The sequence below is a fragment of the Electrona antarctica genome (genome assembly GCF_951216825.1).
Source record: "Electrona antarctica genome assembly, chromosome: 15".
NCBI classification, from domain to species: Eukaryota; Metazoa; Chordata; class Actinopteri; order Myctophiformes; family Myctophidae; genus Electrona; species Electrona antarctica.
The window spans coordinates 5,613,875-5,635,990 of NC_136796.1; the positions used below are offsets into that span (position 1 = coordinate 5,613,875).

A 22,116-nucleotide genomic window follows, 5' to 3' on the forward strand; every position below is an offset into this window, starting at 1 on the left:
GGGTCCCCGGCCAAAAACGTTGAGAACCCCTGTCTTAGTGGACTGTTTTTTTCGTTTGTTTTTTCTTTCTTCCTGTTGCTGTTGGTAGTCATGGTAGCCAGTTCCCACCTGATGTTGTGTGGGAGTTCTGACTGCTCAACACCGTACTGAATAACCGCTAGCTTGCATAAGGTCTTAAGACTAGGACTCAAGTCCAAGATGTACAGGTCTGTGGGTGTATTGTAATGGTGTCCTCCAAAGACGATGATACGATCTCCCTGCATGCAACAGCACATCGTAGGTATTGACATCGGGTCTGTCCCCTTGAGCTTGACCTTCTTCCAGGAGAAGGTCTCCGGATTGAATTTCCACAGACCTTTGGAGGACTGCCTCAAGTACCACAACCCAAAAAATATGTACAGCTCTTCATTGTAGGTAAAGGCTGATAAATGCCTGTAGTGTTGTTCTGGGAGAAGCATTGTAGAAGCCGTGCCCAGCCAGAGATTGGTCTCTGTGTCAAACACCCTGAGATGGCTGAGATTTTCAGTGACATATTTGTAAGAGACCCCGAATACAAACATCTTTGTCCCGATGATGGTGGCAGAGGAATACCGTGCATAAGGTGTCGGTGTGCCTCTGGGGTTAATTAAAGCCCAGACCATTGTGCTGGTGTCCAACTTGTAGATGCCATCGTGTGCAGTCCAACGGATATATCGTCCATATATATAAATGAGCTTCACCAAGACACAGGCTAAGTGGTAGCCACTCCACTCTGGGACAGTCCCAGAAACCCTGGGTTTGAACCATCTGTGGGTGTCGACGTCAAATGCATAAAGCTCGTTGGGCTCACTATCGTCGTTACGCCCTGCCCAGATGTAGATGATGTCCTCTATTAGAACAGCCGCGTGGACCTCGCGCCCGGAGGGACTCTCGAGGTGACCTTCTCTTCCTGTTGTCACCGGGGTCAACGTCCTCCAGCTTAAAGACACTGTGTTGAAAACGTGAACTACAGTCCGTTCCGTGTTACCGTCATAGAGCTTTTCAAAGGTGTACACGTCGTGCTTCACTGCAACGGCAGCAAAACCGCGTGTCTTTGGTCCTCCGGTCGGGCGTACCAGCGTCCAGCATAACATTTCTCACGCCGTAAACTACACGTTGGATTTGCAGGAAAAAAAATGTGCGCGTTGTCGCTTATATCGGGTTCAGCGGCACAAATGTCACAGAGACCTTTGCCGATCAGGTGGATTGGCCAATCAAGGGAGTCGATGACGCCGCTATACACAGCAGAACACTGAACACTGTTGAAAGATTGTGTTCAAGGGAAGAGTCTATGGCATATAGACACAGTACATATACATACATACATACATACATACATACATACATACATACATACATACATACATACATACATACATACATACATACATACATACATACATACATACATGCTTTAGTATGATCAAGTAGGTCGCAACACAATTTAAATATGGATATAAACGACGTGTGGCCCTACAGCCTACACTACAGCAACAACATAGCCTACAGATACGACAGCCAACCTCTTCAATGATCTTTCCCTGTAAATACAATCTCCCCACATTGTTGTTGTTGTGCCTGATTTTCCTATTTGTAAAACACTGAATTGTCCACCACGTCTTGAGAAGTGACACCAATTCACACCTGGTAAAAATGCCCCCATTCACTGTCGCCAGATGGCACATGTTGAATTATCATATACCTGAGGCTTGCAATTATCATATTTGAATGTAAACAGTCAAAAAAAGAGAAATCATCACGTGTAAATATGTAATTTCAACAAAAAAAAGGAAAAAAAAGTATTATTAAGTATTTAGTGTAAGAAACAACATTGTTTGAGACTCCTATGACAGTGGTTCTCACAGTCGGTCCTTGAGGGAGTTCCAGGGGGTCCCCAGCAAAATGATGGATAGGAACCAAATTAACCCTTATGGGTCTGTCTGTAACTCGGAGAGTGTAAAAATAGAACCAATTTGTACACTCTCAGATTTAAATTAACATTGATTTTACAATATAAATTGGGGTCCCAGAGATATAAATGTCATTAAACGGGGTTCCGTAGCCTGATACATGTCACATGCACTGGGGGTCCTTGAAATTAAAGTGGGTGACAATCACTGCTAGAGCCGTGGAAATCTTCTCTTATGGGGGGGGGGGATATCTCTTCAAATGGGGGTCCACGGGGTAATTAGTGTTCATTTGGGGGTCCTTGACATGAAAACGTTTGAGAACCGCACTGTCCTATGAGACAAAACACATCACATTTATCGGAATTGTCACGATGTCACATCCATAGAGATATTTGCCTGACATGTAATTTATGCATGTATGTTATGTACAGTGTGTTATTTATGTATGTTATTATGTTTACACACACATTGCAGTAAATGTCACAAAAGCACTCTGAGGCGGAGGCAGTAAATATATGCTCGTTGTGAGGATGAGGTTCGTTAGGCGTCCTCGTCTCGTCTTGCGCGCGGAGCCTAAAGACATGTCGTTTGGGAGCGCCGTCTCACTCCACTGACTTCTGGATTGATCCTGGTGGCTGCATTTATGATGAGAGAGAGTGAGTGTGCGTGCATGCGTCCGTGCACAGTGAGCTCTAACAGTATAGGCCTATAGGCTATATTGTGTGGCTTGTACCACTAGCCTATAGCATACTGGCCTACTCGGGGAACTATGCAAGTGGGAATGCACTACCCTTCCCGTTTTACCAGTTTTCAGAGTAGGCCTACTCGCTGTACCCAGTGTGTGTGTGTCCGTCCGTCCGTACGTCCATCCGTAAATCCGTGAGCAGCTGGGGTTAAGACGTGTGTGTGTGTGTGTGTGTGTGTGTGTGTGTGTGTGTGTGTGTGTGTGCTCAGATTGGACCCCCACATATAAGATGCGTCATGCATCTTATACAGGCACTCTGTAGACGTCAGGGGGACATTTCTAGTATGTACTATAAATATTTTGCCACTTTGATGTATTCTTCAAATTACACTTCACTACTCCAAATAGAGGGTATGCGACATCATCATCACACCCGGAAGTTACGCGGGAACGCCTACTGAGTGGCAACAAACTACTTCCTGGCCTTGACAGCCCATACATCCAAACAGATAAGTCCTATCTGGCCTGGGCCGTGGCTCAGCGGTCCAGGCACCTTGGCTGGTAATCCAGTCTGGCAGTGTGTCGTGGGTTCGACTCCCGATCCCGACGGCCTTTACTGCATGTCACCCCCCCCCCCAGGCGAAAGCCAAAAAAAAAAAAACTTCAAAAAAGAAAAAGAAAAGTCCTATCTGATTGCATTAAGTTACTTTAAAATTAAATTCACTTTGTCACTCACTTTGCCACTCGATCTGCCACTCACTTTATGCGCATGCATACCCTCTATTCTGGCCAAAACGCACTTGTCCCTGAAGTCATGTGAACCAGAATGCATCACATTCCATTCCGATTGGCTGTGACTGGCTTTGCAGCCCGGGGTAGGCAACCCAGCCTGGCGAAGCCTGGCAGAGTTTTACTGTAACCCTTAAGGAACTGGCCTCTCTCTTGAGGCGTACACAGTAATATCCTCCAATTTAATTTATCCATTTGTGACTCCGAGAGAGCAGCATACAAATGGAACCACTTATGGGTCAGTGCGTGGTTCCATTTGTATATATTATGCTCTCCAAGTTTAAAACGCCACTGAGGATTTCACTTGTGTACGTTAACGACACGATTGGAAAACATCCGCCCGCCCGCCCGCTCACACACACTCTCTCTCACACACACACTCTCTCTCACACACACACACACACACACACACACACACACACACACACACACACACACACACACACACACACACACACACACAATACCGGCGCCGGCGGAAACATGGGAATGCTCCTTCATGCATCTTTGATGGCGTTTTGGAAGGTAGACAACATAAGGAGCTCTTCTTCCGCTGGCCGTATAGCAGTATTTATTAACAGTTTGCTGAATTACAGTACATTTCAAGCACACAAAAACTGTTAACTGTCATACCATTTAGAGACGTACAAATATACACTAAAACAGGAAATCATCATAAAGGAGGTAAAAAAGGGGAACAAACATATACAGTGAGGGGATTAAGTACAATTTTGAGGTATTTGTACTTGAGTATTTCCAATTTCCTATACTTTTACTTGTACTCCACTACATCTCAGAGACAAATGTTGTAATGTTTCTCCAATACAATTATTTGAAAACTAGTTACTTTGTAGATTTTCATTATTATTACAAAACATACATTAACCACTTCAGCCATACATTTCGGTCAATTGAAAATGTGTTTTTGACATTTGTCAAACACTATAGCTATAGCTATGGATTTGGATGCGATGCCTGAAGAAGGTATTTGACCGAAACATTGCCTAAATAAAGTGTTTGTGTTGCGGTGTGCAGGTCTTTATGCAATTGTGCATGTTTTCTGAATACATTGAGCCCTGCCTACGCACCCGTCTCAGAGCATATCAGCTGTGCATAAGACTTTGTTGCCTGACATTTGAAAATTGAAATGGGACATTCTACATAGTGAGTACTTTCTATACTTTTGGTACCTTAAGTACATTTGGTTGCCAATACTTTTATACTTGTACTTGTACAGTCTACTGTCGATTTTGAATTCAGACCTTTACTTGTAATGGAGTATTTCTGTATTGCATTATTGATATGTTTACTTGAGTAAAACATTTGAGTAATTTCTTCCACCACTGGTCGCAGACGCCCAGCCATCAATCCATGCGTATCCAGATGAATGGAGCACGCGTGCTCCCTGTGAATGACACGCGTGATCCCTGTGAATGACACGCGTGCTCCCTGTGAATGACACACGTGCTCCCTGTGAATGACACACGTGCTCCCTGTGAATGGAGCACGCGTGCTCCCTGTGAATGGAGCACGCGTGCTCCCTGTGAATGGAGCACGCGTGCTCCCTGTGAATGACACACGTGCTCCCTGTGAATGGAGCACGCGTGCTCCCTGTGAATGGAGCACGCGTGCTCCCTGTGAATGACACGCGTGCTCCCTGTGAATGGAGCACGCGTGCTCCCTGTGAATGGAGCACGCGTGCTCCCTGTGAATGACACGCGTGCTCCCTGTGAATGACACGCGTGCTCCCTGTGAATGACACGCGTGCTCCCTGTGAATGACACGCGTGCTCCCTGTGAATGACACGCGTGCTCCCTGTGAATGACACGCGTGCTCCCTGTGAATGACACGCGTGCTCCCTGTGAATGACACGCGTGCTCCCTGTGAATGACACGCGTGCTCCCTGTGAATGACACGCGTGCTCCCTGTGAATGACACGTGTGCTCCCTGTGAATGACACGCATGCTCCCTGTCACACAGCAGGGTCATGGAAAGGTCTCGCCTCCGAAGCCCTTTACCTCATGCAGCTGCGGTTTTGTGCCATGGGGACGGTGTGCACTGTGCACGCACACACGCTGATGCACCTTTCCAAGACAAAAAACAAAGTATTGTTCTCCCTTGGGGCCTCGAGGCATCCCGTTTATGTTGACAGCTAGGGTACAATGTAGGACGGAGTAGTAGTAGGAGTAGGAGAAGAACTCAGACTTACGTGTAAGTAAAATACCAACACCTCAATGTAGAAACACCGTGTGACTACTTATTGTAATACTTTGACTTGCTTTGACTCAAAATTGTATTTGAGTGAAAGTACAAGAGAACGTCAAAATATACTGAGGGTAAATATGCCGAATGGCCCATTTCACAATTTATATTCTTCTGCCTACTGTACACGCACATCATGTCATGTATCAGCGGATATGGGAAGGGAGTCAACATCACGTATGTCCGTATAGCAAAGACCTGGTCTTGTCCGTCCAGATTTTGGGTTTTCTTTTTTACACACCTTATTATTATCATCATTATAACATGTTTATTCCTATTTTGTTCATAAGACCCAATTACTGAATGTACACAAATACTCACTCAGTTAGGCCTTCTTTTTCACCACTGGTATCGATCAAAGCCGTTGGTCACAGGGAGGAAAGCTGACATTATCACACACACACAGAGAGAGAGAGAGAGTAGAGAGGCCTGCTGGAGGCTACAGGCCACCAGGGCTGGAGGCTACAGGCCACCAGGGCAGTGCTTTTCAAAGCGGTGTCCAGAGGACACCCCCGGGCATTCTGGAGGGCGTCCTTTTCATATCACTGTAATTCATGAGTGATTTGGTTTAATGTTTTCAGACAAACATCTTTTCATATCGGGGTCATAAGTATACACCGCCGCCGGTTCCACAGGCACTGATTTTGACAAACTTTTTTTATTTAGTTTTTGAGCGGTGGGCACACCGTCTCCAAACTACCTGCAGTATACCTAGGTTCCATCCTGTAGTCAAATCTTTCCGGTGATAAAATGGCCACTAACGTAATAAAAAAGAACAAGATTCCTATACAGGATCTCCTCACTGGTCGACAAAAACACCTTGTGTTCGGGGGGGGGGGGGGGGGGGGGGGGGGTGGTGTGTGTGTGTGTGTGTGTGTGTGTGTGTGTGTGTGTGTTAGGCTGCACAACAGTGACACTTGGTGGTGAAAACCAACCAAACGCAATGTTCATGCTCGGACAGACCCAGCCAGGGACCGACCCAGGGACACACATAGCTCCTTAATGGAGTAGTTGCACCACTCAAAATTGTTTTTAAATAGTTCAACTATAGCCAATCTACATTGATACATTGTGAGCTTGTAGATCGGCTATTTGAACTATTTGAATATGTTCTTCAAAATAGTAAAATTAGTTGGGGATACGGGTGTAAACCAGGTTGTGGCGCAAGATATAGCACATGTAGTCTTTTGAATACAGTTCCATTTAGTTTTAGTTTCCATTTAGGCAAACATTCACACACACACACACACACACACACACACACACACACACACACACACACACACACACACACACACACACACACACACCGACCGTGTGCATATACAGTACACATGATTATGTACGTGCACGTGGGGCACGTGCGCATATCAAAGGTGGAACACAGACTTGGATAGAAAGGGAGGGGGCGGGGGTGTCCGGCGGCCCCTCCCCTCCCCTCCACTTCAAAGCCAGTCGTCTGTTTGAGGTGAAATTGGCTCTCCTCTCAACCTCCTTCTACTGCGTTCTAATCAGCCGGCTGTCGACCACAAACCTCTTATCTCCACATTACTTTATGTAAATTGTACGCCTTACTTCCATCCATCCATCCATCTTCAACCGCTTATCCGTAGTCAGGTCGCGGGGCAACAGCTCCACCAGAGAGCTCCAGACTAGGGCATTAAGCAACTAGTCGACTAGTTTACTAGTCGACTAGTAAATCCACTAGTCAACCTTGTTGGTACTAGTTGACTAGTTGAAAAAAAGGGGGAAATAAGATTTTTTTTATGCCTCAAGATCAGGTAGATTATAGTTATAGTCACCAATGTACACAGTTTTTAAATGTACAAATATTTATTACCCAAAAAAAAAGAAAAGTTTTATGTATTTATTTATTTACATAATATGTAGTTAAACAACTAGTCGACTAGTAAACTAGGCAACTAGTCAACTAGTAAAAATGACTAGAAGTGAATGCCCTAGACCAGACGTCCCTCTCCAGAGCAACATTAGTAACTTCCTCCTGGGGGATGCCGAGGCGTTCCAAGGTCGATGTAATCCCTCCATCTGCGCCTTGGTCTGGCCCGAGGTCTCTTCCCAGTGGGACGCCTTACTTTATCATAAAAACAACGCAGTAAAAAAACAGCTGGCTCGACACTTTTTCCAGTGGTGGAAATAATAATAATAATGTTTATTGTCCCGAAGGAGTGGACTGAGTCTAAGAAAGCTACAGTCTGATAATCAGGCTAATACAGAACCATCCTATCGGCGGGGCAGTTTGTTTAATGCCGTGATGGCTGAGGGGACAAAACTCCTACTGAAACTAACCTTTTTCTAGGGTAAATGGAGAAAAGTACTCGCATGTTCTTCTTACGTAAAAGTGTCAATACTGCAATGTAGAACTTCTCTGTTGACAGTTAGACGTCTGGATTTTAAATGCTGTATAGTGAGTAGGCCTACTTTCTACTTTTCGGTAGCCTACCACTTTAAGTGCATTTTGATGCCAATACTTTTGTATTTTAAAATGTTGAAATCCGCACATTTACTTGTTGTAAGAGAGTAGTTCTACATTGCAGTATTGATACTCTTACAGTAAAACATCCACCACTGGGTGTGTTGTTACATGCAGTTGTACAGTATATATGCCAGCCAGTTGTATGAAATGTTTCATAATTATTGAGCTTTCTAAGCTGACGGTGCATGTATGTATGGTGAGGCTGAACTCATCCTTCCATTTATTATATCATTTTCTTTCATATGTTTTCTGCTGCATTCTCTGTTTGCTTTTTTTTTTAATTGTGTTTGTTTTGTATTGTTTGTTCTTGTTCAGCACTTCTGTTCCGTTGCAAATGTGCTATATAAATACACACTTTGATTGGATTTGAACAGCCTTATTTCATCCAACAGTCTAGACGGATAGAGAGAGAGAGAGAGAGAGAGAGAGAGAGAGAGAGAGAGAGAGAGAGAGAGAGAGAGAGAGAGAGAGAGAGAGAGAGAGAGAGAGAGAGAGAGAGAGAGAGAGAGAGAGAGAGAGAGAGAGAGAGAGAGAGAGAGAGAGAGAGAGAGAGAGAGAGAGAGAGAGAGAGAGAGAGAGAGAGAGAGCGAGAGAGAGCGAGAGAGAGAGAGAGCACAACAGACAGTTTTCGTCCACCCATAATCATTTTAATCTTGTTGGTGTCTGGAAGAAACCACAGGTCGGACCAATGCTATGTCGAACCAAAGTCTGCCTCCCCAGATGGACAGACACCTAATGATTAGGTGTCTGGATTTTGATTAGGTCCTAATCAAAATCCTTTTGGTTAAAAAACTAACGACTTGTAAACTTCCTTTCCACAAGGAGTTGTTCTTCCAACTGCCGTCTAGCCGCCAATTTTGGGGTGTGAGGCAGTGTTTGGCAACTACCTTTTTTAACCGACAAAATCTAAATAAAAACTAAGCTATGAAACTAAAAACTAAGCTATGAAACTAAAAACTAAGACTAAAACTAAAACTAGATATGACAATGTTGTCAACTTTTCAGGGAGGGATTAGTGGAGAAGAGATCCAGTACAACTAGTTAAGTTAATTTATGCTTGGTTGTGCTCTGAAAATATTTTCAGCCATGCAACCAAGTATTAAATCTGCCATTACGACACCCTCAAGGTAACCTGACTCCGCCAGATGGGGCAGCAGAGAATACACTGGGTTCCCCCCTCCTGCTCCCATCTGGGAACTCTCAGGCAGACTTGATGCCCGGCCACAAAACGGCCTGGCCAATCAGCAGCAGCAGCTAGAAGCTAGAAGCTGCTGCTAGAAGTTGCTAGAAGCTGCTGCTGATTGGCCAGGCCGTTTTGTGGCCGGGCATCAAGTCTGCCTGAGGGGATGGGAGCAGGAGGGGGGAACACAGTGTACTCTCTGCTGCCCCATCTGGCGGAGTCAGGTTACCCTCAAGGCCCCCCAAAATACATTTTAGTTGACTAAAACAACTGTAGATTTAGTCGACTGTAGTATTTACAAATGACTAAAATATAACTAAAACTAAATCCAAATTTGCTGCCCAAACCAACACTGGTGTTATTGTGTAACTACTTAGTGGTGGGCCTGGCCGGATTCAGACAGCCTGGCCCATATTTCCAAGGATGTTAGCTAATGAATCTGCCCGCTGATAAATCTGTTTACTTTGCCATAAACGGATCAATTTGTGCCCACCGCTAATCTGATGAGACGCAGCTTTGCCAGAGGCGCGGACTCTGTGCATGCCCGCTGAAATGGCAACATGTTGTCCTGAATGCCTGCACCACTGTTGACCCCTTTTGGTGTTAGCATTATGTTATGCTTTAGCTAATTAAAAATAGCAGATCTACAAGCTCATAGCGCGCCACCGAGTGGCGCGCTATGAGCTTGTAGATCTGCTATTTTTGAAAAATCGAAGAACGACTGACAGAAACAGCTTTTTCAGAAAACTGTCAGGACGTAGAAGACATTTATAGAATCTGATCTCAGGTCACAATGGGTTAAAGTCCAAAAGCATCAAAAGGAGCAGATTTTCAAGCCCAAAAACTAGAGTTGTCCCGATAACTGATGGGTTACTCGGGGCCGATACCACCCTCAAGTACTCTGAATTGGCCCCGATACTCTGACCTGAGTTCCAGAACATTCAATTGACACTAGCTAGAACAAAATGTTTTATTGCTAATACGCGAAATAAATAATAATTAATAATAATAATTTTGGAATTTGATATTTGTTCTAAATTGTTTCAGGCTATTATTGTTGTTGTAATTGAAAATGTCAGTATATCATTACAAGTACAAGGCATGACAATGACATTTAATTGGAGAAAAAGGGGGTCAAATTAGTGGTTACTTAAAGGCGCATTCAGTGATTTGGAAAACCACCCAGTCCGCCCCGGTAACAAAATGTGCACATGCACGCTCTACAGTGGGGGGAAGTGCAACAGGCCAACAGCATGTGCACCAAGGCTCGATCATGATTGGAGGAAGGCCCCTCTCATCCTGATTGGATGAAAGCTTTGCCACCCACCACCAAAACTGAAACTAGGGTTTTTTGACCCCAGGGGCTCACTGGGGACAGGGAGGAACTCCTTATAGTCAGCACACTCTATAGTAGGGAGGATTATTCCAAAAAAAAAATGAAGTACTCGTACTCGGTCTGAAAAAATGGTTTCTATCAAAAACAAAAACGCTTGTGGAGCTTGTGGATCTGCTACTTTTGAAAATTGTACGGTACTTCTCATGGTTGTGGTAACGATTTGACATCGGTTCTTACTTCACATAACCGGGTTGGGACGCACGCACGCACGCACGCACGCACGCACGCACGCACGCACTCACGCACCAACAGGAAGAAATGAGCAGCACTCAAGTCTATGCAACTATGCATATAGACTCTATATAAAGTTGTGGGTTATGCGCTCTATATTATAGACTAGAACACCCAGTCTGTATATAATGTGGGTGTGCACATCTCCGATTATAGGGACTAGTTAAAGAACTATTTGTATGTAATGTGATTAATATTCCTTCTTTTTCCCCCCTCCCCTCTTCTGTTCAGGGCCAAGTAATGTTCCGGAACGGTGAAAGAATGGGCACCATCAAGTTCTGCCAGTTTCAAGGTAACGCAGAACCACCGTCCTATACAGCCCTTTTATCTTTAGCATAAATCATCTTAAATCATCATACATCATCAGCCAAGTACCTGCACTCTCCTACATACGACATAAAATAAAACCCCAGCCTAAAACATGATAATCAGGTATGAGGAGGAAGGCTTTTGTCATAAAAGTGTAGAGTAATTGTTAAATTTATGTTTTGTTTTATGTAGACACGCCCACCAGGTCATTAACCCATTCTGGGCGGGAACCCCTTTTGGTGTTTTAACTAAGCATTATGTTATACTTTAGCTATTGAAAAATAGCAGATCTACAAGCTCAAGTAGGTCTGCTATTTTTGAAAAATCGTAAAAATGTGGCACAAATCTTTGAATATATATTCTTTCAGAGCGAACGTTTTTTTTATTTTGATGCCAGGCCTAAATGGGTTAAGTATACCTGGATTACAATTTAGCACCAAGCTGCGTCGCTGCCGGTCGCTGCCACTCAAGTGACTACTGGCAAATCAAATCACGTCTTTTCCGGGATCTTCCGTTTTCATCGCCAAAGCAAGTGCCACGCTGGGATAGAAGGATGTCGCGCCTCTTGATTGGCCTGCCGAACTACCCCTTCCGTTCTTCCACTTTGCGTCACTAGGAATCTCAGGAAAGATTGCCAATATCTCCTCCATGTTCCTTCCGTTGAGATACAGACGCCCCGGAGCCGGAAATATATGTCTATATGTGACCAAACACACCGTCCTACAGCCCCCCGCTCCTTTTCTCGTGAGAGGACTGCCCATCATGGCTCTGCCCAGTTTTTTACTGAATGGTCTGACAGCAGTCAAGTCTTTACAGATTGTTTGATATGGCTGCACTGGACATCTACATAACAGCAAAGCTTAGAAAAAGATAATAGGTCTACACATAATATTTTAGTCACACTCAGATCGAGTTAAGGCTGTTTAAGCGTACATTTGTTTCAATCATTTTTCTCTGCGTTGCTCAAATGCATTAACTTGTAGAGATCGGCATGGATTCGTTTTATTTACTTTTTTGTCTTTGCCCACTGCAAATGAGAGAAAGAAGAAGGAACTTGCCAGTATGAACCTCCAAAATAAAACCTATAATATTGAGTTACCATGCTCTCTTCTGATACTCTTCAGTGAATCTTATTTTGAAGAGCCACTCTTACAGGAAGTCTGATGGTTGTGGTCACGTCCTACTTGTCGGTGCTATAGGGGAAATCAAAGCTGTGCTGAATGAGTGGATTATTATGTTGTAGGATCTCTCATATTAACCTGTTTACCAACATGAACACCATGCAATATGAAACCTACGTGATCTTTCAACCAATCAATCCATTGAGTGGTGAGTCTCATGGATTGTTTTGCTGCTTGCTCTCTCTCTCTCTCTCTCTCTCTCTCTCTCTCTCTCTCTCTCTCTCTCTCTCTCTCTCTCTCTCTCTCTCTCTCTCTCTCTCTCTCTCTCTCTCTCTCTGTTTAATCACCCCCTGTTGCTGCGTCGCTACGCGTGTGTTTGTGCTAGCCAAGCCCACACCTGTTGTGATATGATAATGAAGGGGGAGGGTATGATTTGTATCTTTATCGCTGTGTTTTTGGATTGGAACTTTTCACTCTCAAGATCTCAGCCTCCAGGAAGAATTCCTACAGTAAATGCAAAGGGAAGATCATCATTGCACATAACAACCAAAGTTTTCAAATAAATGCAGTGGAGTAAAAACTAAGTAAAAATCACACCTGTGTGGGGGTCCCCGGGTGGTCCCCGGGAGTTCCAGACCCCCAGGAACATGCCCAGGGGGCATGATTTCATAATTGTTTTTTTAATGTCCTTTTTTTAGGCTTTCGCCTTTATTTGAATTTTTTTATGGAGGGACAGACAGTAGGCTGACAGGAAATGGGGAGAGAGATGGGGGGGAAGACATGCAGTAAAGGCCGTCGGGATCGGGAGTCGAACCCGCGGCACACTGCCAGACTGCATTACCAGCCAAGGTGCCTGGACCGCTGAGCCACGGCTCAGGCCATAATTGTGCATCCCAATTGTACTTACGTACAGTACTTCAGTAAGTTACTTTCCACCACTGATAGAATATAGTACCATCATACAAAGAAAAAAAGAAGGGGAAAAAAATGTCAACAGTGGATGAATGCGGTGCCTGTTTGTAGTAATCTGCTGGGGGAAGGCATTTTGATGTGCACTATGATATGTGTAGACTTCCCTTCCAAAGGCAACCCCCTGGTGTGAGATCTCTATCTGTCCTTGTGTTGTCATACAGAGGTTGTTTTTATTTGTAGTATTGCCTTCTGGCTGGCAGTGGTGCAAAGTAACTAAGTGGATTTACTCAAGTACTTTACTTAATTTTGAGGTATTTGTATTTTACTTGAGTAATTCCAATTTCCAATACTTTTACTTCTACTCCACTACGTCTCAGATCTAAATATTGTACTTTTACGCCACTATATTTATTCGCACTGCACTTTAGTTACTAATATTACTCTGTAGATTTTGATTATTATTACAAAACATTCATTAAACACTTATATAGTAAGCCCTATATACAGTACATTTCGGCCATTTTAAAATACCAGATCTACAAGCTCACAATGTGTCGCGATGCGACGCATTGTGCAGCTTGTAGATCTGCTATTTTCAAAAGATTTGTATACATTTGAAAACTTGAAATAGGACATTCTGCATAATGAATACCTTTACTTTTTGCAGTATTCTACATTGCAGTGTTGGTACTTTTACTTAAGTATAATTGAGTACTTTTTCCACCATGCAGAGAGCAGAGACTGAACGTGGTGTGAGGCGTTGCAGGATAGCATAGATAGATTGCATCTGGATTCGGGACACGGGGGGATTCCCAGCAGCTCAGCTACCCCCACCCCCACCCCCACCCCCACCCACCCACATCCACACACACACATGTAGTAGCATCCTGTGCAGTGCACTTCCACCCACCTTATCTATCTCTCACGCACGCACGCACGCACGCACGCACGCACGCACGCACGCACGCACGCACGCACGCACGCACGCACACACACACACACACACACACACACACACCATGGCTGGGTGGGTTTGCTGGCTGGCTGGATGGCTGGATGGCTGGCTGGCTAGCTGGCTGGCTAGCTGGCCTGCTGGCTGGCTGGGTGGGTTTGCTGGCTGGATGGCTGGCTAGCTGGCTGGACTTCAATTCAATTCAAAGGAGCTTTATTGACATGGGAAAACAACATTGCCAAAACAAAAGTGGAACAAAACACAACGATGTATATGGGAATAGAAACCTGTGTAAACAACAGAGCTGTGATGCACATTGCAACTTGGAGACAAACTATCTTTCAGAACTAGCTGTACACCCAGCTGTACAGTAGATCCACATAGGACAGAACTAGCTGTACACCCAGCTGTACAGTAGATCCACATAGAACAGAACTAGCTGCACACCCAGCGGTACAGTAGATCCACATAGAACAGAACTAGCTGTACACCCAGCTGTACAGTAGATCCACATAGAACAGAACTAGCTGTACACCCAGCTGTACAGTAGATCCACATAGAACAGAACTAGCTGCACACCCAGCGGTACAGTAGATCCACATAGAACAGAACTAGCTGTACACCCAGCTGTACAGTAGATCCACATAGAACAGAACTAGCTGCACACCCAGCGGTACAGTAGATCCACACAGAACAGAACTAGCTGTACACCCAGCTGTACAGTAGATCCACATAGAACAGAACTAGCTGTACACCCAGCTGTACAGTAGATCCACATAGAACAGAACTAGCTGCACACCCAGCGGTACAGTAGATCCACATAGGACAGAACTAGCTGCACACCCAGCTGTACAGTAGATCCACATAGGACAGAACTAGCTGCACACCCAGCTGTACAGTAGATCCACATAGAACAGAACTAGCTGTACAGTAGATCCACATAGAACAGAACTAGCTGTACACCCAGCTGTACAGTAGATCCACATAGAACAGAACTAGATGTACACCCAGCTGTACAGTAGATCCACATAGAACAGAACTAGCTGTACAGTAGATCCACATAGAACAGAACTAGCTGTACACCCAGCTGTACAGTAGATCCACATAGAACAGAACTAGCTGTACAGTAGATCCACATAGAACAGAACTAGCTGTACACCCAGCTGTACAGTAGATCCACATAGAACAGAACTAGCTGTACACCCAGCGGTACAGTAGATCCACATAGAACAGAACTAGATGTACACCCAGCTGTACAGTAGATCCACATAGAACAGAACTAGATGTACACCCAGCGGTACAGTAGATCCACATAGAACAGAACTAGATGTACACCCAGCGGTACAGTAGATCCACATAGGACAGAACTAGCTGCACACCCAGCTGTACAGTAGAGCCACATAGAACAGAACTAGCTGTACAACCAGCTGTACAGTAGATCCACACAGAACAGAACTAGCTGTACACCCAGCTGTACAGTAGATCCACATAGGACAGAACCAGCTGTACAGTAGATCCACACAGAACAGAACTAGCTGTACACCCAGCGGTACAGTAGATCCACATAGAACAGAACTAGCTGTACACCCAGCGGTACAGTAGATCCACATAGAACAGAACTAGCTGTACACCCAGCTGTACAGTAGATCCACATAGAACAGAACTAGCTGTACACCCAGCTGTACAGTAGATCCACACAGGACGAGCAATTGGATTCAACTTTTGAAACAAATGACAGCAAGTATTTCAGTGTTTTGCATTCAGTTGGAATGAAACATTTGGGATAGATGTATTTGTTCTGTTTGTACAGTCAGTGTTTCTATACCGACGACCTCAGTGGTTCTTAAACTTTTCAGCCCGTGATCCAAAACAGAAATGTGATATAAATAGCAGATCAGCGCGGCATGACCAGCACTCGAGCGCCGTGTTCTGCCCCCTCAATGACGCCACTCTAGCCTCCTCTATACCACTCTGGCAGAGACTCAAACGATGCCGAGGCTCTGTCAGTGGAGGCGGTGCTGGAATGCACACAACCATTTGATTTGTAGTCCGTAAGGTGGTTGTTGTGTTCCATTAGACATCCTTCTGCTGTCACAGAGGCTCACAAATCTCTCTCTCTCTCTCTCTCTCTAACAGATAGGGTCACTAACACAATCACCGCAGCCCCCGTGCTTGACTATCGATCACGTTAAATTGCCTCGGCGGGGATGCCCCATGGCCGTGGCCAGGAGGCAGCAGAAGGACACTTTATTTTTCATGTAGGGTTTTTATTTTATTTTTTTATGTTGACGTATTATATCTGTTGACAGGGAGGACGTGTGTATTGTTGTTGTTGTATCACTTTCATGATTTATAATAAAGCATGTTGTTGCTGCCCGGGAAGAAAACACCTAACTCCATTTTGGAGGTTTTAGATTATTATTATTTTTATTTTTATTCTTTCATAAATCAATGCTATTGAACACCCTTTACGTCTGTGTGTTGGTTAAAATAAATATTGAACCAATGAAAGTATCAAAAAGTGCTTCGGCAAAAACCTCCTAAGTCCATTGGATCGTCAAACGAAAAAATGAACATTTTGGAGTTAGGTGGTTTCTTCCAGACAGCAGAGATGTGAGAGTCTTGAGGGGTCGACAAGACCCCCTGACCCCAGTATATCCTCGCTGACGTCCCTATGTTGGCATGTCATTGTACTTAGGCTCCACATTCTAGAGCAGTGGTCCTTCAGGGGGTTCCAGGTGGTCCCCATGCAGCTAAATGATGGAGAGTTGGTTATAGATCTTTAACTCTTGAGAGCGTAACATGAAACCAAATGGACCCGTAAGGATCTACGCTGTGGCTCAAATGCCAAAAATAGTAATAGACCTAGATATGGAAAGGCTTGAAAACCTACTGTTCTACAGCAATGGAGAATGTGGGTGAAGAAATGAGTGCAAGCAGGTTGGAGAACGGGTGGAGAAAAGTGCCATGTGTGATAGGAACGTATCAGCAAGAATGAAACACAGTAATAGTAGCTTTTACAACATGAATATGGAACATAATATGTTCCATATTCATGAGTTTGTGAATGTAACCTTTACTGTACCTAAAGTATTTGTGTCCCTGTATGCTTTCCCTCCCTGTGTGTGGAAATAAATATATTGTTAAACTGTGTGTGCGCGCAAGAAGAAAAAGTCAAAAGTGAAACCCTCTCCTCTCCTCTCCTCTCCTCTCCTCTCCTCTCCCCTCCTCTCCTCTCCTCTCCTCCCCTCCCCCACCCGTGAACACAGTACAAGTGAATGATGTTTATGAGGTAGAACGCAGCGCGATTTGCCCGCGCGTTCATATACGACCGGCACGGGGTCGCGACCTCAGACCACCATTAAGGCCATACGTATGAGGGAAACCTTTTTAATAAGAGAGGAATGGCACTGAAATAGCTCCATTAACAGACCCCGCAGAGACCACACACATGCACGTTTACAACCATGCTACAGGGTATTCCAATTTAAAACCCTCCTCGCTGTGTGTACCTGCACGCACGGCCGGCCGGGGGAAGCATCCGTGATATTGCGCTACAACAAATGCCAAGATGCAATTGCATTTGTTTATCGTCTCCCTGTTTATGTGCATCAACCGGAGATGCAGTTTTCCTTTCATAGTGTAATCCTGAAGGATATACTTGCTTAGGTAAAAGTAGCCCAGACCACCTATTTGAGTGCATACATTAACATATTTTCCCAGATGGTCAACAATTCTATATTTTAAATATGTTTTTTTTTGTGGTTTCATGCGTTTTCTCCCAACAGAGGGACAGGAGGTGAAGGTGGGAGAATACAACGCCATTGCGGATGTGTTGGACCTCATCAACAACTCCATCAAGTTCCACGGTACTGTGTGTGTGTGTGTGTGTGCGTGCGCGTCTGTGTGTGTGTACAGTATGTGTGTTCAAAGTTGTGCGTCACTTGCCAAGTTGCCACCTCAGCACTCTTCATGGTTCTCTTTCACTCTTTCACTCACTCACTCACTCTCAACACACACACACACACACACACACACACACACACACACACACACACACACACACACACACACACACACACACACACACACACACACACACACACACACACACACAGTAAGGACACCACTCATGCTGCCTCCACTAAATTATTCAACCAGTCCATCCATTTCTCCCATGCCATTATATTGCTCAATGTTGACATACTTGGTAATTTGTTTGGTCCCTGGTGAACAGAACCTGCCTGATGGCGTGAGACCACATCTGGTGGCTTTTTTCAGCTACTCTACGAGGGTTAAAGGAGAATGTCCTACTAGAAGGCTTTCTTTGCAGTTGTTGGGTCCACACCAAAGTGGTCCAGGTGTTATTTTGTGCAAAAACTCTGGCTATTTCCCCTATACCCCACCATAAGCCCTGAGTGGGGTGCTGGGTTTTAGTGCTAATTCACTTATTTCCATCGCTCGGAAATCTTTTATTTTTTTGTATAAATCCAGTCTTCATAATGTCAACACTGACAGTATGTGTAGCGTCACACTTTACTGCATAGTAATCCCGTTGCTGTGTTCCAGCCGTAAAGCGTGAAGTATCGTCTATCGCGAGACTTCGCGAGCTCCATGCAAGTGGATGGAGCTCGCGAAGTCTCGCAACGGTCTCACAACGGGGTTACTATGCAGTAAAGTGTCATGCTACACATACTGTTGACATTATGAAGAGAGGAGTTAGTATACCAAAAACAAAATGATTTTCCAGCGATGGAAATAAGCAAATTAGCACTGAAAACCCAGCACCCCATCGAGGGCTTATGGTGCGGTAGAGGAAATAGCCAAATAGCCAATAATGCTCTAATCCTTTGGTTTTTTTACCCCCTCGAATTAAAAAAGGACATTTTCGATGACGGTTTGAAAGTATCGACACAAGACACTTGACACTGAGTTTCGTAACCGAATTTTCAATATAGTTTTGCAGCAGTGAATCTTGGCCTCAATTCCAGTGAGTCAATTCATTGTTTCTGTCTTTTCTTCCTTTTTTTGGATTATTCATTCACAATAAAGGAAATGCACAATTCTCCTTGTATTCAACTCCCCTGTGGAACCCCCAGGGCCCAAACAACACCAGCTGCAACTCATTGCAACAACACAAACCACACCAATGGAACTCATTGCAACAACACAAACCACACCAATGGAACTCATTGCAACAACACAAACCACACCAATGGAACTCATTGCAACAACACAAACCACACCAATGGAACTCCTTGCAACAACACAAACCACACCAATGGAACTCATTGCAACAACACAAACCACACCAATGGAACTCATTGCAACAACACAAACCACACCAATGGAACTCATTGCAACAACACAAACCACACCAATGGAACTCATTGCAACAACACAAACCACACCAATGGAACTCATTGCAACAACACAAACCACACCAATGGAACTCATTGCAACAACACAAACCACACCAATGGAACTCATTGCAACAACACAAACCACACCAATGGAACTCATTGCAACAACACAAACCACACCAATGGAACTCATTGCAACAACACAAACCACACCAATGGAACTCATTGCAACAACACAAACCACACCAATGGAACTCCTTGCAACAACACAAACCACACCAATGGAACTCATTGCAACAACACAAACCACACCAATGGAACTCATTGCAACAACACAAACCACACCAATGGAACTCATTGCAACAACACAAACCACACCAATGGAACTCATTGCAACAACACAAACCACACCAATGGAACTCATTGCAACAACACAAACCACACCAATGGAACTCATTGCAACAACACAAACCACACCAATGGAACTCATTGCAACAACACAAACCACACCAATGGAACTCATTGCAACAACACAAACCACACCAATGGAACTCACTGCAACAACACAAACCACACCAATGCAACTCATTGCAACGGCCATTGGGAATAAGCGTTGCAAGTAGGGCTCAGGCCTGACTCACACCTTCACAACAGATTGATGTACTGTATAGCTGATGCATGAGACTTATTGACTGATGCAAGCTCACAATGCATTTCCAATGGGAGTCACATGGTTTGACACAACACTTGTGTTGTATGAGGGGGTGGGGGGCAGTCGAAACACAGCCGAAAGCCGTACAACACAAATGTTGTGTCAAACCATGTGACTTCCATTGGAAATGTATTGCGAGCTTGCATCAGTAAAGTCTCATGCATCTGGGCATCCAACAATGTTGTATGCTAGATGCGAAGGTGTGAGTCAGGCCTTAGGGATCCCTGAACACCACTTGGAGAACCCCCTGCCCGATGATATGAATGTTGTTGTGCCGTTCCTTCCAGTCTTTAGACTAAGACTAAACAGGTTTTTCAGAGTAAGACTAAATCGGACTAAGACTAAAATGGTGTGATATTCAAAAGACTAAGGGCTCCATTTTTGTCTCATCTTTCTAAAGCCACTATTTGGGGATTTAGGAGTGGGGAAAAGGGGGTTCCCCCACTAAAGTTGGTATTTTGGTTACCTGTCTAAATCCCTTAAACACCTCCGTTACCCGTTGTATTATGCATAGGTGTGGTTTGGGCGTTACACAATTAGACCAATCACCAGTCCACGTCCCATTGCCTTTAAGAGATCCCTTATGCGTTGGCCGTTAGTGCTATATTGCTTCATAGCCTCAGCCCGTTGCTGCCTCACTTGTGCTGCACCCCCCGCCCCCCGTGTCGTTCTTTTTTTTTTTTACACGCAAAGAGCCAAGAACACTCGTCTTTTCATTGAGGCACAACTCGCTCAAATCTAGCCCATTTTTTAAATGTAAACTACGAAATTAGGGCTTTCATTTGGTATATAGATCGTGCGTGTATATCGTCTCTACGGAACGGTATGAAGCGAAAAGTTCGGCAAGTCGGATTAAACCATTTGCTGCGCTGGTGATGAACTGAAGAGCAGGCTGGCACAAATGACTTCTTTGACTATGAAATGAAATGAAATGAAATGAAATGAAATGAAATCTATATTTACCCAGGGTATCTGGGCTAAGCTCACAAACTTGTTTCCAGCCAGGCCCTGCTCATAGAACACATTTCATCGTAGTGGTTCAATGCCTAGTTCAAGGGCACTTCAGCGGTGGTAATTTTAACGTGTCGGACGGCTGATTCGAACTAGGAACCTTCCGGTATCAAGACCGCGCCGCTATCCGTTCGGCCACCGCTGCCACAAATACAATTATATAAACACAATGGACACAAGGAAGTGGCAGGCACTCACTTCAGCTGATTATAGGAAAAATAACAAAGAGGTGCAATATGAATATTGGAGAGATGAGGCAGCCTGACTAGTCTGTGCCTGGACATCTCCATTGAAGCGCGCGGTGGCCGCTCTTTACCAAACTAATTTGGCATGGTTTACGGGTGCTTTTAAATGCCACTATCGCTTTCCCAAATGTGTGTAACCAAAATAGCAATTTAGGGGAAAGCGTGCCAACACGCCCATGACCACACCTAGGCGCGAATACCGGTGTCGGCAAAGAAGATAGCGGGTGACGCGGGACGAAAATACCATTAAGGGACAGAGAAAGCTCCTATATTCGTAATTTTCGGGCAGCGGCTGAATTGCGGGCCGTTCTGCGGGTAAAGGCTGTGACAAAATTGGAGCCCTTAGACTCAATGCCTCACATGGTTTGATGACAACCCCCCCCCCCCCCCCCCCCCCCCATGCAACAAGGCTGTGTCATCAAACCATGTGACTCCCATTGGAAATGCTTTGAGGCGGCCATGACACACAGAAGACACAGGACACAAGTTTGTCTTGCATGCGTCTTAGGTGTGAATGAGGCCAAAG

At 44.6% G+C, this 22,116-nt stretch overlaps 1 protein-coding gene across 1 annotated transcript in view; it reads left to right on the forward strand.

Moving 5' to 3' along the window:
• gabbr2 (gamma-aminobutyric acid (GABA) B receptor, 2) overlaps window positions 1-22,116 on the forward strand; it is a gene marked incomplete at both ends in the record, with an annotated part of 420,874 nt that overhangs the window by 292,229 nt on the left and 106,529 nt on the right. Inside the window, 2 exon segments of the mRNA XM_079522984.1 lie at window positions 11,197-11,257; window positions 18,048-18,128. Coding sequence (XP_079379110.1) covers window positions 11,197-11,257; window positions 18,048-18,128 — 142 coding nt within the window.